This window comes from Choloepus didactylus, chromosome 19 (assembly GCF_015220235.1).
Source record: "Choloepus didactylus isolate mChoDid1 chromosome 19, mChoDid1.pri, whole genome shotgun sequence".
NCBI classification, from domain to species: domain Eukaryota; kingdom Metazoa; phylum Chordata; class Mammalia; order Pilosa; family Megalonychidae; genus Choloepus; species Choloepus didactylus.
The window spans coordinates 11,998,844-12,013,299 of record NC_051325.1 but is presented as its reverse complement, the minus strand read 5'-3'; the positions used below and the strand labels follow the sequence as shown (position 1 = coordinate 12,013,299).

The following is a 14,456-nucleotide window of genomic DNA, read 5'->3' as shown; positions in this document are numbered from 1 at the left end:
TGCTCATAGTACTGATTTATGGTCATTTGGGTCTGGAGGATTCTATAATTTGCAACTAATGTGAAAACAGATGGATAGGCAGACACCAAAGGTTAGGCTGACCTGTGGGTTCTCGCCACTGGTTAAATGGCGTCCATATGCGTCCATTCGCACTGGGTGAGGTCTTTATTGGGTCCACCAGCCAGACTCTGGGAACCTTACTGCTCTTCTTTTTCTCTTTCCTGAGTAAGTTAGTGAAAGTGAAATTTGGGGGCCGTTTCTTCACCTCGATGTTTGAAGAGCCTTTCTTTGCCTCCTGAATGTGTGGGATTCTACTTCTGTTTCCTTTTTTTTATTCTTTAATTAAAAACCACTTTTCCAAGGTGTATGCAATATGTTCATTATTATCCAAACAAATAATACTGCATAAAGGCATTGGTGGCTGTTTTCATTCCAATTGACAAATTTGTTTTAATAGAATGATTGATTGAAAATCAGCAGTCAGGGAGTTTCAAAGGAAATACCTTGACTTGGGGACAGGCGTGTATTTTCATGAGAAATGTGTTTGTGCTTAAATAAATGAGTTTCTACTTTACAAATGATTCTGCTTTTTTAGAAAGTAAGTGTATTTATCAAGTAAATTACCTAGTTGATGCTAAAAGTATTTAATACATTTTTTTTATTATGAAATGACTTCACCAAAGAGGAAAGAGTGATGATGCCATCTCTTTTTAAAGAAAGAATTAAATTTTAAATCTAGAGTAACAAGGTAAATCCATGAGTTGCTATTTGTGGTCGGCTTAAAAATATAATGTTAAGAAATTATGTATTTTGTTATTGATTACCATGTTCAATTTTCATGACATTAATATTAACTTGGTTTTATAACATTTAAATATTTAAAACTAAACATGTCATTGACTTTAGTTCTGAAGATGAAATAAAGTTGTGTTTAATTTCACTTCATTTTGAAAATTGGAAATGTTGATTGCTAGTCCCTAAACTAAGAAAGTAAAATCCAGATACAATTAAGGGCTGTTTTACTCTTCACCAAATTAGCATTTTGGCAATAAAAGTCAGAATACATCATATTTAACAATGACAAAATATCGCTTTATTTCATTCTGGTTTAAAACTGCGTTTTAACCAATCTAGCGGCAACTCCTGAGGCTGAACCAAAACAAATCTGTCTGTATTGGTCCAATTAGCAGAATATTTGCCAGCTGATAGGGTGCTGTGAAGTCAGCAATATTTAACCTCCTTTGACACTTTAACCTTTGTACATTTACCCTGGGAAGAGAAAATATTTAAGGGACTGATAACTAATTTTAATTGGCATTTAGAAAAATAAGCCAAGCAAACCAGATGAACATTTTCTTACAGCTGTGGTCTACTTAGCCATGAGGTCCTCTTTATTGGAAGGAAAGCCCGTGCTTCTATGCTTTCACACAGCACTTCCTGAAGAAGCTGTAGGCTGGGGGTGCCGTTCCCTTACTAGATGGCAGCCGCCACCATCTCATTGCTCAGTCAAAAGGGAATGGCTGCGTTGAAGATGCCAAGAAGGGTCACCTGAAAGCCAAAGAGATGAGAAAAGTCAGCATATGAGATTGAAGACTTTCTCTTGGCCCAAATGTTTAATTTTTGCTAAGCTTTCAGAACAGTCTAATTCACAATGCCACTTGGCATGAAAATAGGTATCAGGGGCTTCCATTCATTGTGTGCTTTTTGGTGTGGTAGTGGTAACTTTCATTGATCTATTCATGTCAATTGGATGAGCAGCACCACGTCTCTTCCTTTGAGCACTGGGTGACTGGAAGACCCCCACTGGGCCACACATCACCAATCCTGCCCCCAGCCACCCAACACTCACACTGGTCCCTGGGTACTCCGCTCTTTCATCCCTCTTCCAGAACTCTACCTCCACCCTGCTTCTCTACTTCCCCAACCTATTCATGTACCCAATGGGGCATGAGTTGCTAGGGTTGGATGTGACCAAGAGCACCCAGAACCCCTATTTTCATGGAGAGCACAGTCTCCTTGGAAAAATTAACCCCTCTCTTGGCATCCCCAAATCCCCTTAGTATATATCTCATCCATCACATTTTTTAAGCTGTCAGATGGTTGGTTATTTTAACTTTTTAAATTCCAGCACCTACTTCAGTGACTGAAACATATTAACTGCACAGTAAAAATTAATTGGAAACTGAATATGTAAGAGAAAATCTATCCTTAAGTCAACTATATAATGATAGATATGATAGATCATGAAGCAAATTAAAAGTAAATCATAATATCTACATAACTATAAAATGATTTCAGAGAATTAATAACTTTATATGTAGAGAGACCAATTCTATGAATTTTTAATTTTGATTTATTTATTTTTATGTTTTAACTATCACTTGCACTTTTTAAATGCATGGATAATATATAGATATATCCTTTTTGTGGCATTTCTAACAATTCACACAAACAGAAAGCCAACTTCTCTGACTTCCTCCCCTTCCCACCTTCTTGCTCTGAGATTTATTATAGGAATTGGCTCACGTGACCACGGAGATTGGCAATTCTGAATTCTGCAGAGTTAGCCACAAGCTGGAAACTACAATGAGGGTGAAGTTATATTCCCCAGGAGAAGATGCTTGGCAGAAGAGAATGCAAAAATTCTTCTTTCTGACTTTGGAAATTCTCTATCCTCACTTTAAGACTTCCAACTGAATGGGTGAGGATACTCCCCACATTGCCGAGAGAAATCTCCTTTGCTTGTAGATGCAATCAGCCACAGATGCAATCAACTGACTAATAGTGCAAATCTATCTACAAAATACCTCAGAGTAACAATCAGGCCAGTGCTTGCTTGGCTAAACAACATGGGCACCATAATCTAGCCAAGTTGACTCCTGAAATTACCCATTACAGAGGCTCTCCAGACTTTAGCAAGGAGACCAACGATATTTGAAATGTTGTGGGTGAGGGATGAAAATAAGCAGACATCTTCTTCTGACCAGAAGTGGAAATCTAGATGAGAGAGACACAAACATGTTGCTTTAGGCCACTACACGTAAGCCAATAATCACTTACTGATGCAGATGACAAAAAGTCCACAAACTAATGTTAAGTGGAAAAAATAGGATAAAAACATGTTATACATGTATGAAATCAATTTTGTATGTATTGTAAAATAATGTAAATATCATTGGGGAAAATATACCAAAATATTAACAGTTTTTAACCTCTGGGTGTTGAGATTATAGGTATATTTGTTTTCTAGGGCTGCCATAACAAAGCACTTAAAACGGCAGAAATCTCTTCTTTCACAGTCCTGAAGGCTGGAAGTTGGAAATCACATTGCCAGTAGGGCCAGACTCCCTCCAAATCTTCTAGGGAAGGAGCTTCCTTTCCTCTCCCAGTGAGTGTTTGGTAGCCCCTGGCATTCCTTGGCTTGTGGCACCTAACTCCAATCTCTGCTTCTGTCTTCACAAAGCCATCTTCTGTGCCTGTGTCTCTGTGTACAAATTTCCCTCTTCTCATAAGGACACCAGATATATTGGACTCAGAGCCCCCAAATCAGTAAGACTTCATTTTAGCTGACTACATCTGCAAAGACCCTAGTTCCAAACAAAGTCTGAGATCCCAGGGGGGCATGGGTTTTAGGGGGCACACTAGTCAACCCTGTACAATAGGGTTTTTTATTTTCTTTTTACATTCTTTGTATATTCTAAAATAAATACATATAATTTCACAATTGTAGAGACTGCTTTTTAAGTCTTTCTAAACATAATTTATAATGGTTATTTCAACCTATGAATATATAAGTAAGGTTAGCCTTTCCAGAATTGCTATCCATTTAGAACATTTATGGCTTTCCATTCTGTTACATAAGACTGTGATGAACATCATTGTGTGTGATTGTTACCTGGCACCTCAAGTATTTCTATGGGATTGATGACTGAATTCATTACTCAGTGGTTAGGAATATTTTTAGGACTAGAGAAATGTCATTGAACTGCTTCTATTAATAGTTGTATCAACTTATAGTTTTACCAGTAGGGGCACATACTCTTCCACGAGGATGGCAGGTAATTAAACATTATAATTTGACAAGGAAAATCTAAGCATAGTTTCTTTATTAAGTGTGTCGTAAACTGTCTTTGGTAATGCACTGGTTTTATGTTTGATTTCCGATCTGTGGTGGGCTGCTATGTGGACCTAGTGTGACTAGTACCTAGCGTGGACCTGGTGTGTCAACTAAGTGAGTGTGATGTCACCTGAACTCATCTTCATTTTCAACAAGACCAAGTCCACTGGCAACAGCTTTGGATACCGAGGTAATGCTAAATTGCTGTAATAGTTTTAAACATCTACTCTCAGTTTCTGTATTTGTCACAGATTGTTCTTGGACCATTTGTGGATCAACAGCAGGCCACAGCTCACACTGGAGTAGCACTGATATGCATTTCTTTAATTTTGGTTCAGGAGCTAGTACATTCTCAAATTTAACTTTTATTTCCTTTTTGGTAAATTGTCTCTTTATGTTCTTTTTCACTTTATCTGTTGGAGTCATAGTTCCTATCATCTGTATGAATTCTGCATCCACTAAGGCTCTTAATTCTTTTTTGATGGCTGCACATATTATATGTTTGTGGATTCTTTGTTTATTATCTGACCTTATTATGGAAAGTCTCAGGTATTCGTTTTGCCAGCATTCTCTTTTAATTCAATTCATGCTCTTTGGAAGTAAGGAAAATTTAAAGTGTTATATAGTCTCATCAGTCCTTTCCTTTATGATATTTACTTTACTGTTAAGCTTAGTCTTTGTTATCCATAGGTTATAGTCTTGTACATTTCTTATACATTTTTATTGCTGATATTTGATATTTAAGTATTTAATCAACCAAGAATTTATTTATGTCTTCAAATAGATGAATAGTTTCTCAGAAATACTTGTTTAGCAATTTTCCTTTACTGAATCATGCATGATAATCCAGTCAATAGCTAGATACTCACTGGTTTCCAGTAGCTTATATTAGTTGTCATCTGAAATACTAAAAGTTGGAAGGACAAAGAAACCACTGGGAGCAAAATATATCATCCAATATCATGCCATGATATCATTCAATTATCAGAGTAAAATAAAACCAACAAAGCATACATCCATACATCCAAAAAAAGAAAGATATAAAAAGAAGTCCTATAATAAAATTTAATCTACACACAAAGAGATTAGGGGGAGATTTTTAAAAAGGCAGGAAACAGTGGCAAGTGGTGAAACTTGAAATTTATATAGTTTATTCTAAATCATGAGTTTCAAATTAGTAGCTACGGGATGAATCTAAAAACCCTCAAAATGAATAAACAACAGTAAACGTAACCGAATGGTGTTCTAAATTTCTGAGTTTTAAAATCATTATGTGACAGAGACAACTAATGCTAACCAGAAATCTGTGTTCCAATTTCCATTTCCCAGAAGTGTTGCTGAAAAGGAACTTTCCAGAAGAAAGTACATTTCACAGCAACCTTTGCTTCCAGGTGAGGGATGACCCTGGTTATAATCAGTAGAGTAAAAACAGAATGATGCAAAGGATGGATTTGAAGAAATGAGTGAGTTGAAATGGATAGAGGCTACACCTTCCTTGAATGAGAACTGTCTGCTGATCAGGAACGAATGCTTTCTGCTTTGTTTTGTTTTGTTTTTACATTGCATTGCTGATAAATAAACTTCCAAACTTCTAATGCATTTGAACCATGACATATTTTGGGTAACTTTTTAAAGGAGCTAATACTACTACATGTTGATAGAGCTTGTATCCTCCAGTTCTTCACTCATCTCCAACACTCTGTGGCCTCGTGGTCACTCTCTCCAGCTTTACAATTTTTTGTTAGTCTTGTCCTGATCCTTGAAATGACTTGGATTTTCCGAACCTGGTCAAAATGGATAACACTGTTGTCTTAGTTTGCCAGAGCTGTTTTCACAAATACCACATGCACAATGGGTGTGCTTAACCAAGAGGAGTTTATTGGTCACAGTTTTGAGACTAGAAGAAATCCAAATTCAAGATCTCAGCAAGGTCTGCTTTCTTCCCAAAGATTGTAGCATTCTGGTGTTGGCTGCCAGCATTCCTGAGGAGTCCTTGTCTTGAATCTCTTCCTCTCATCACATGACCGTGTCCTCCCCTTTATCTCCTGGGTTGCAGCTAAATGCTTTCTTCTGCAACTTCCAAGTGCTCTTTATAAGGCCTCCATAGTCCCTGCTTCAGCTGGTCATACATTAACTAAAAATAGCATCTTCAAAATGTTCTGTTTACAATGCTAATAGTAATTCCCTGGGAAATAAAAATAATTTTTATAATGCAATAAAAGAAATGACAAGGAAAGCCCATTGGGCTTTTGTCTTCAGCACGGCCTCTTACTTCTTATGTGGAGAGCGGAAAGGCTGTGGGGAGATGGAGAAGCGTTTCATGAATCACAGGATGGAGATAGCAGAGCAGAAAAGTCAGACTGGGTACCAGGTGGCTGCATGGCACTGTTCTGCCACCTCTGAGAAAAAAGTAACCCCTATTTGGATAAATAATCATAATGCTTATTTTGTCTCATGTGGCCAAGAGGTACAGATAAAATTCTATGAAAAATTAATCGCGTCCACCTATGGACTTCTAAAACTATAGACATCAGGAATCGGCTTCTTTGAATGAGTAGCTGGTAATTAACCTGCAACTACTAACTTAGTGCCTACTGAGAATGTAATGACTGTGGTGTCTCCTGGCAGACCCCAGGAGGATGTGGGACCACAGCCAGGCAGTGAGTCTGTCTCCCAGCGGCCAGTGAATCTGGTCATCTCTTACCTTCCTGGAGCCTCAGGCTTCATTACCATAAAATGGGGGAATGAGAAGACTTTACCACCAGTGTCTTGGGATAACTGCATCCTTTGAAGTGTGAAAAGCACCCACAGGACTGAGCACAAGACAGTGATAATTATTTTCCCCTGAGATGCTTCCAGATTAGCTATAGAGAAAATGTATAACTGGTTGAGTCGTCACTGTTAGCTTGTAGTAATTCTTCAGTCCTGACATTTCTAACCTGTTAGAGCTTATTTCAACATTCACTGAACACCCACTGAATTACAAGATGCATCATTTTATTACTGCATCAAATTCCTCAGGGGGGAATATCCTCCATTATCATTTTTTTTATAAGGCCTCTGTGGCTATTTATCTTCCTCTTTTTTGTCACAGATCCCTTGTCCCAATTAAGTACAATATGATGTCTTCTGAAGAGTGATGGGTGGAGCCAAAACTTCAGCATTTTATTCATCCATTCATAAGCATTCATTAAACCCTGGCTCTGACGAGGCATCATGCCAGCTACTGCAGTTCCAAAGATGTATTCAGTAAGTGCAGCACAGGCTCTGCTCTCCAACACAGGGAGTGGAGAAGTCAGCCATACAGCTGTGGTGTGAGTGAGCAGGGTGGGTGATTGGCTACCAGAACATGTTGGAAAAGCTGCCTTCATTTCCTTGGAGAGGCTAGGGAAAAAAGGGCCATGAGGAAGGTCATATTTTTGCTGCGTCTTTAAGCATAAGTAGGCATTGAGAGGAGAAGTGCAATTAAGGTATTTAGGAAGTAATTTGGACAGGCTTGGGTATGTTTTGCTCGTGGGAATGGGAAAATGCAAGTGGGAGGGATAGGCAGGGTCCAGACAATGATAGTGTCATATGCCAAACTGGGGTTACCCCAACCTTCGGGGAGATGTGTGCAGTTGACTGCTGTTTCCACCCACGATCCAGGCAGGAGCAGACCTTTGGGGAATTGTCTGTGATGTTCATGGCAGGTGTGATGCTGAGCTTTGTAAGCCTCTTCCCAAAATTGATTTGGAGACATTAATTTCATATGAATCCAACACTGCTCTTCTATTTGTGTGGGGGCAAGGTCACTATTTTTTTACAGATAAAGTGAAAGGCCAATGCTGGGTCTTCCACTGTGTCCCAAAATGTGAATCACTTTTGGGGGCATGTTAAAAAGAGGGGATTTGTGAGCTTTAACCCAGACCCATTGAATCAGGGGGTATGGTCTTGGAATGGGCATTTTTCAAACTTTCCCTAGCTAATTCTTAAGTACAATAAAATCTGACAATCACTACTGTTGCCTCTTGCTTTTTTTTTAAAAAATAAACTTTATATTTTAGAACAGTTTTAGATTCACAGAAAAGTTACAAAGACAATACAGTGAGTTCCCATAAACACTGCATCTAGTTTCCCCTCTTATTAACACCTTACATTAGTATGGTGTATTTGTTACAATTAATAACCAATATTGATATATTAATCATGATAATAACATTTTTGTTGCTAATATTAACATGAGTCTATTTTTTTTCACATTTCCTTAGTTTCTACTTAATGTCCTTTTTCTGTTCCAATATTCCATCCAGGACACCCTATTACATTTAGTCATCATGTCTACTTAGACTCCTGTGGCTTTTCCTTGTTTTTGGTGAGCTTGGCAGTTTTGGGAAGTGCTGGTCAAGTATTTTTGTCTAGGATTTGCCTGATATTTTTCTCATGATAACACTGGGAAGTCCACAGAGATAAAATGCCATTTTCACTGCATGATGTCAACATGACTTATCATCATTGGTTTTGACCTTGAGCACCTGGCTGAGATAGTGTTTGTCAGCTTACTTCACTGTAAAGTTACTCGTTTTCCCCTTTCCCTACTATACTCTTTGGAAGAAAGTCACTATGCTTAGCCCACACATAAGGAGTGGGAGTTATGCTCCACCTCCTTGAGGGTAGAATATTTGCAAAAATTATTTGAAATTTTTCTACATGAGCGATTTGTCTCTTGTCTCCTGTTCATTCACTCACTCATTCATTCATTCATACAGTCATTTATATCAGCATGAACTCATGGATGTTTATTTTATACTTTGGATTCTAATCCATTACTACTTTATTTTCTCACTCAAGTTGTCTCAGCTTTGGCCAATGCAAGCTTTTTCCAATTGGTTCATATGTAGCGTTGACATATCTTCATCATTGTGTTTCTTTAAAAATTCTTATGTCTGTCTGTATGTATGTATGCAGCACTTCCTTAGTTTCTGGCACTGCAAGATGCTCCAGGTTCATCTGTCCTAGGATCAGTCATTTCTCCAGGGAGTGCTGGCTCCTTACTGGAGAATGGTTTTAGGAGACATCATTTGGGCATGAGGTAGCTAATAGAGTGTCATTGCTTTTAGACTCTCTTAGCTGACAAAGGGGATATGTGTGTACACCAACCCCTGTATAGATTCATCTCTATAAATATTTCTACATGTAACCATCTGTACCTATATTAAGCTAAACATGAGCTCATGCTGCTGTTTCCAACTTTAATCCATTACACATAGACCATTCCAGCCTCTTCTTCTTGCTTATCTGTGAATTCCTGCTACAACTCTGCAAAACCTGCCATCTATTTATTTAATTGTTCAAATCTAGTATACATTTATAACAGTATTGGAAGTTAGTCCTATAATCCATTTTGAGTTATTTCTTGTGAAAAGTATAAAATCTATGCATTTTTTTTCCTTTTGGGACATCTAATTGTTCCAGCACCATTTGTTGGAAATATTATCCTTGGTTCCATTGTCAAAAATCAATTGACTATATTTGTGTGGGTCTATTTCTGAACTCTCTATTATGTTCCATTGATCTATGTATCTATTTTATCACCAACACAGTGCTGTCTTGTCTACTGTAAGCCTTGAAGTCAGGTAATGTGAGTCTTCCCAAATTTGTTCTTCATGAGTACTGTGTTGGCCAGCCTCTTGCTTTTGTGATGGTCAAAAACACATTGTCCAAAGTGTATATGGGACTTTTGGTTACAGTCGCCTTCTTCCTACCACCACTCCCTACTTATTTAGCCAGTTGTTCCTCACAGGTTTGGCAAAGCTGATATTTCACATTCCTTGAACTCTGCTTCTGCAGAAACAACTGTGTGCAAGTGCCTAGTAAATAGAACTGATGGTGAGATTCAGGTTCAGGACCCAGAACGGGGGAATGGGGACCACAGCCCCCCACATATTTCAAAACCTGGTTAAAGACTCAGCCACTCGCCAGCTCCCAGTGATGTGGCCAAGTGCAAACACAGACCCCAAAGTACCAGATATGATAGATTATATTTTCTACAAATGATTGCAGCAATAGTTCCCATCCCTATTTTCTTCCAGAGTCTTGCCTCTCCCCCATGAGGAAGTGGAGTCTATGGCTCCTGCCCTTGAACCTGGGGGTAGTGGGACGATTGGACCTGACTCTACAAATAGAGGGCAGTGGATGTGATGATATATGACATGCAAGGTTAGGTCATAAAAGACTACAGAGCTTCTGCCTGGCTCTCTCTTGGGACATTCACCCTCGAAACCGAGCAAGCAGGCTGTGAGTAAGCCCACACATGAAGAGGCCCGTGTGGGGAGTAACTGAGGTCCCAGGACCTCCACCTTGGTCGAGCCCCCAGTTGACAGCCAGCACCCACCTGCCAACCATGTAAATGCACCATCCTAGGACTGGCTTCTCCAGCCCTCAGCTGGTCTATTCAGATGATGCCGTGTGAGCAGAGATGAGCCTCCCACATCAAGCCTGGCCCAAATTGTAGATATGTGAGCAAGATAAGCATTGTTGTCTAAGCCAACAGGTTTTGTAGTGGTTTGTTACATAGCAACAGACAACTGAAACACCAGGTCTTCTGACTTTTCAAGAAAAGCTAAAGGTTCCAAATTTTCAAGTGAAATCCCTGACTTTCAAATATTAGCAACTAATTTCAAATTTTAAAATACCTTCTGTGTCATTTTCAATGCTCCAGCTACAGTTTACTGCTTATCTCCATCAATTGTCATAGTAATGCTGTCAGGTAGTTGCTTTTGTTTTCATTTTTCCAAATAACCCAAGAATCAGTGAATAAACCTGCCCAAAGTCACAGCCGGTTGTGATATGAACTCAGCAAAGTCTCTAGGCTTTTCCCTAAACTCTGTCACATTTTTAAGCTCAATATAGAAGATGGATTATTTCCTGCTTCATTTAATCTTCTTATTTCTGCCTTATTTAGAAACAATCACAAGGCAATTTAGTTCCTGGCATCTTTCTATCCTGTTGCTGCTGTTTCCTTTTTCTTATACTTCACTGCCATCTTAAACTCCTTACCTTGGGCTCCATTACTCCTCTTACCTGCCAAAAAAAAAAAAAAATGATTAAACCAAGGACGGTGATGATGATTCTCTAGCCCTGGAGGCTCCATTGAGATTGTCCCAGGAGCTGTACTAAGCAGGAGATGTGGACTAGGGGAGATGTGTACTCAGCAGAGGCCAAGCTAGATCAGGCACACGTCCCCAGACAATTCATATGGCACAGTGTTCTCATTCATGCCTTCAGGGTTGCTGTTTTTGATTTCCTTTGGTTTTGTTTTGTTTTACTTATATATTCTTTATAACCAGTTATCATTGTCCCAGACCCTCTTTGCTACAAAACTGCACAGGAGATGGGACTGGTAGAGTCACTGTTTGGAAGTTCGAATCTGTGTGTCTGTTTGGCTGAAGGTAGAAGAGACAGAGGGAGTTTATGTTTTCCTTAGCCTTTGGAAGAGAGAGGAGGAAAGCCATGGAAAGAGTCACCACCATTTCCCAGCTGAATAAAAACAATAAGATGAAAAGCCTGCTGCCAACTTTTGGGCAACAAACTTATCCTTGGGACAAACCCAACAGGATCAAGAAGACCTTTTATGGTTCAAATATAGTGTGATAAATAAGATTTGGGGCTAATGGTCTTAATTTTCATATGAACAACTCTTTAGATATCTCTGTGGTTTCTCCTTAGTAGGTCCTATTCCTGGTTAGTACAGATCTGAAACACTTTTTAAAACAATTGTATGCAAAAGCTCATTTTGTAACCTCTAAATTTATTACATGCAGGTTATATCATTACAATTGTCGCCATGTATCATGGTTAATAAAGTGGCTAGATGGTGAGAACCTAGGATTTTGGACTCAGTTGTACTGCTCCAGCTTGGAAAAATATCCCACCACCTATTGGACTCAGATTTTCTCCTTGTAACACATGGCTTGTAATAAATGTTCCACACTTTTTTTTTGAGAGTAGAACAAAAAAACGTAAACACATCAGATGATCAAATTCTTTGAAGAGATGAACCTTTATTAATTCAAAGTGTTATTGATGTTTTTTTATTAATGTCTTCTAAATTAAGCTTCTCTAATGAGGCTATTTTGTTTTTCTATTAATTAAAACAGTCACTACTTTACAAATAGGATATTTGTAATTAATCAATTACAATTAATTAATATTAATTATTAATTATAATTAATTAATATTTGTGGTTGATTAATTTCTATTAATTAAAACAGCCACTACTTTACAAATAGGATATTTTACTAGATTAGTTGCCTCAGATCATCTCATCTTATGTTCCATGGAAAAACAGTATCTTGAGCAGGAAGAGATAATGTGGAAATCAAGTAGAGTTAAAGAAGAAGGAGGGGGAAGAGAAGGATGACAATGTTTAGAGGAGGAGAAAGCAGAAGGGGGTTGTATGGTCAAATAAGTTTTGGAAGTTCCTGGGCATACAGCATTTCTGTAAACACTGTACAAATGTGGGCAAATTGTAGGGGTAGGGAATAGAGGTTGAGTTGAATTTAATTGAAGAACAGATGATTAGGGGAAAAACTATATGCCTCAATATCAGTTTTTTTATTTTTTAGCCTAATTCATCTGTTTAGTTTCCAAATATTTTTTTATGCTACTGAATTCAAATGTTCCTGATCTCCACGTTTTCTCACCAACAGCCCCCAACCTGAAACCCCAAGATAGAAGAGTGTGGAAAGACCGCCACAGTGGATATTCTGTCTGCATTGATTCACGAGGATAGAATCCCGGGAAAAGAAATGCCAAAGATGGTTCCCAGGAATTCACATTTCCACAAACCACCTGATCAGGCAAATTAGCAGTTGCAGTTCCTATTAAAATCCAAAAGGTAAAGTTAGAATTTTGGATCACATAAGGAGTTTGCAACATTTCAAAGTATAAAGTACACTTTCTCTAACCCCTGCTATGAACTGCTCTGCTTTAAGTTTTGGAAGGGAAATGATCTTTTAAAAGATGGAATAAACAAAAGGGGCAAACAATCAATTCTGGCCTTTCCTGGGGAGTTTTAAGGATTTTCTCCAAAGAGCCCTGCTAGCTCTCTGACTTCTCAAGATTCGTTCATTGTGCCAGGGAAGGAAATGTACCTAGAATTGCTCACTGGGGTAATATTTAACTCGAGGCTAGATTTCAAGCTCAATTTAAACTCATCATTTTGGGTTTTTTTAAAGAAGAAAAATTTGCCTGTAAAAATACTACTTTTCTTATAGAGAAATCCATAAACACACTTTGACAAGGTTCAAAATGGTTAAAAGTAGGCTTTTTTTCCTAAATATAGATAGTCTGAGTCAGGGTGAATAAGCTAACTGAATCAATTCATTTTAGATATATTTAAACCTGTCCTTACCATGCACTGAAATTCTCTGTAACTTCCAGTTATGCTTTGTTCGTATTTTGGCAATATTTTAATCCACCCCCCACACCAAAATTATTATTTAAAAAAATAACTGAAGGCAAGATATGAGCAAATAGCATTGAAAATTTTACAAATTTCATACACAGCAATCAGAAGTTTAAAAAATAGACAATTCTGAAAGCAGTCAGAATTGCTGACAATATTTATCAGGCAAAATATTTAAGAGAATGAGTGGCAATATGAGGGAAACTTTGACCCTTATTGTGAGTTGATTTTACAAATTCTCAATATCCCCAGTTGACGTCTCCTTGATTATTTTCTCACTGGGAGGAAAATTCACAATATCCCAGCCCAAACATAGAAAGTGAAACATTAGCATGATAGCCAGGCAGATGGCAGCTAGAATGTGTCAAAGTAGAGAGAAAATTTGATTCAGAGCTTAATATGGTGAATTTTATTGTCTCCTCAAAAACTGTAAAATTGCAATTTACTTCATGCTGAAATCATTGTTGAATAAATAGAATATATTTTGAGTCAGTAAAGGGAGATTCATTTTCCCATAGCTTGTTCCATACGAATCACATTCATCCACATTTAGTGGAATATTCCCCTTTTGTGTATATTTCTTTTGGAATCCCACAATTGGAGAACAAAGTTAAGAAAAGTGTTTCGCCATGACATTTATTCTCTCAGCTCTTCTACCTTCTGTTTGCTCTTTTCATCTTGCTGTGGGAACAGCAAGCACTGCCAGCAGCGGGGTCTTTTCTGTTTGTTTTGGAGATGTACCCGTGGGCCTGGCAAACAAGCCATGGACCTGGCCATCCCATGGGCTCCTCTTTGTCCAACTATCTGTGTGTCTCTATGCCCCTGACTCACCACTTGCTCTTGGGTAAAGCAGAAATTATGGCATCACCTCACTCCTGCAGCAATTACCCAGAT

The 14,456-nt window shown here is 38.2% G+C and overlaps 1 protein-coding gene across 3 annotated transcripts in view; it reads right to left on the bottom strand.

Annotated features, from left to right (window-relative positions):
* Positions 1-1,096: 1,096 nt before the first annotated feature.
* The window catches only part of LOC119515882 (14-3-3 protein beta/alpha-like), a 159,276-nt gene continuing 145,916 nt past the window's right edge, over positions 1,097-14,456 (bottom strand). For 2 of the 3 annotated variants that reach the window (XM_037812111.1, XM_037812115.1), the window contains one exon: positions 1,097-1,548. In XM_037812111.1, coding sequence (XP_037668039.1) covers positions 1,507-1,548 — 42 coding nt within the window. In that variant the 3' untranslated portion in view covers positions 1,097-1,506. Of the gene's footprint in view, positions 1,549-11,152; positions 11,177-14,456 lie in introns of all 3 variants that reach the window. The other variant, XM_037812113.1, reaches the window with a different exon arrangement.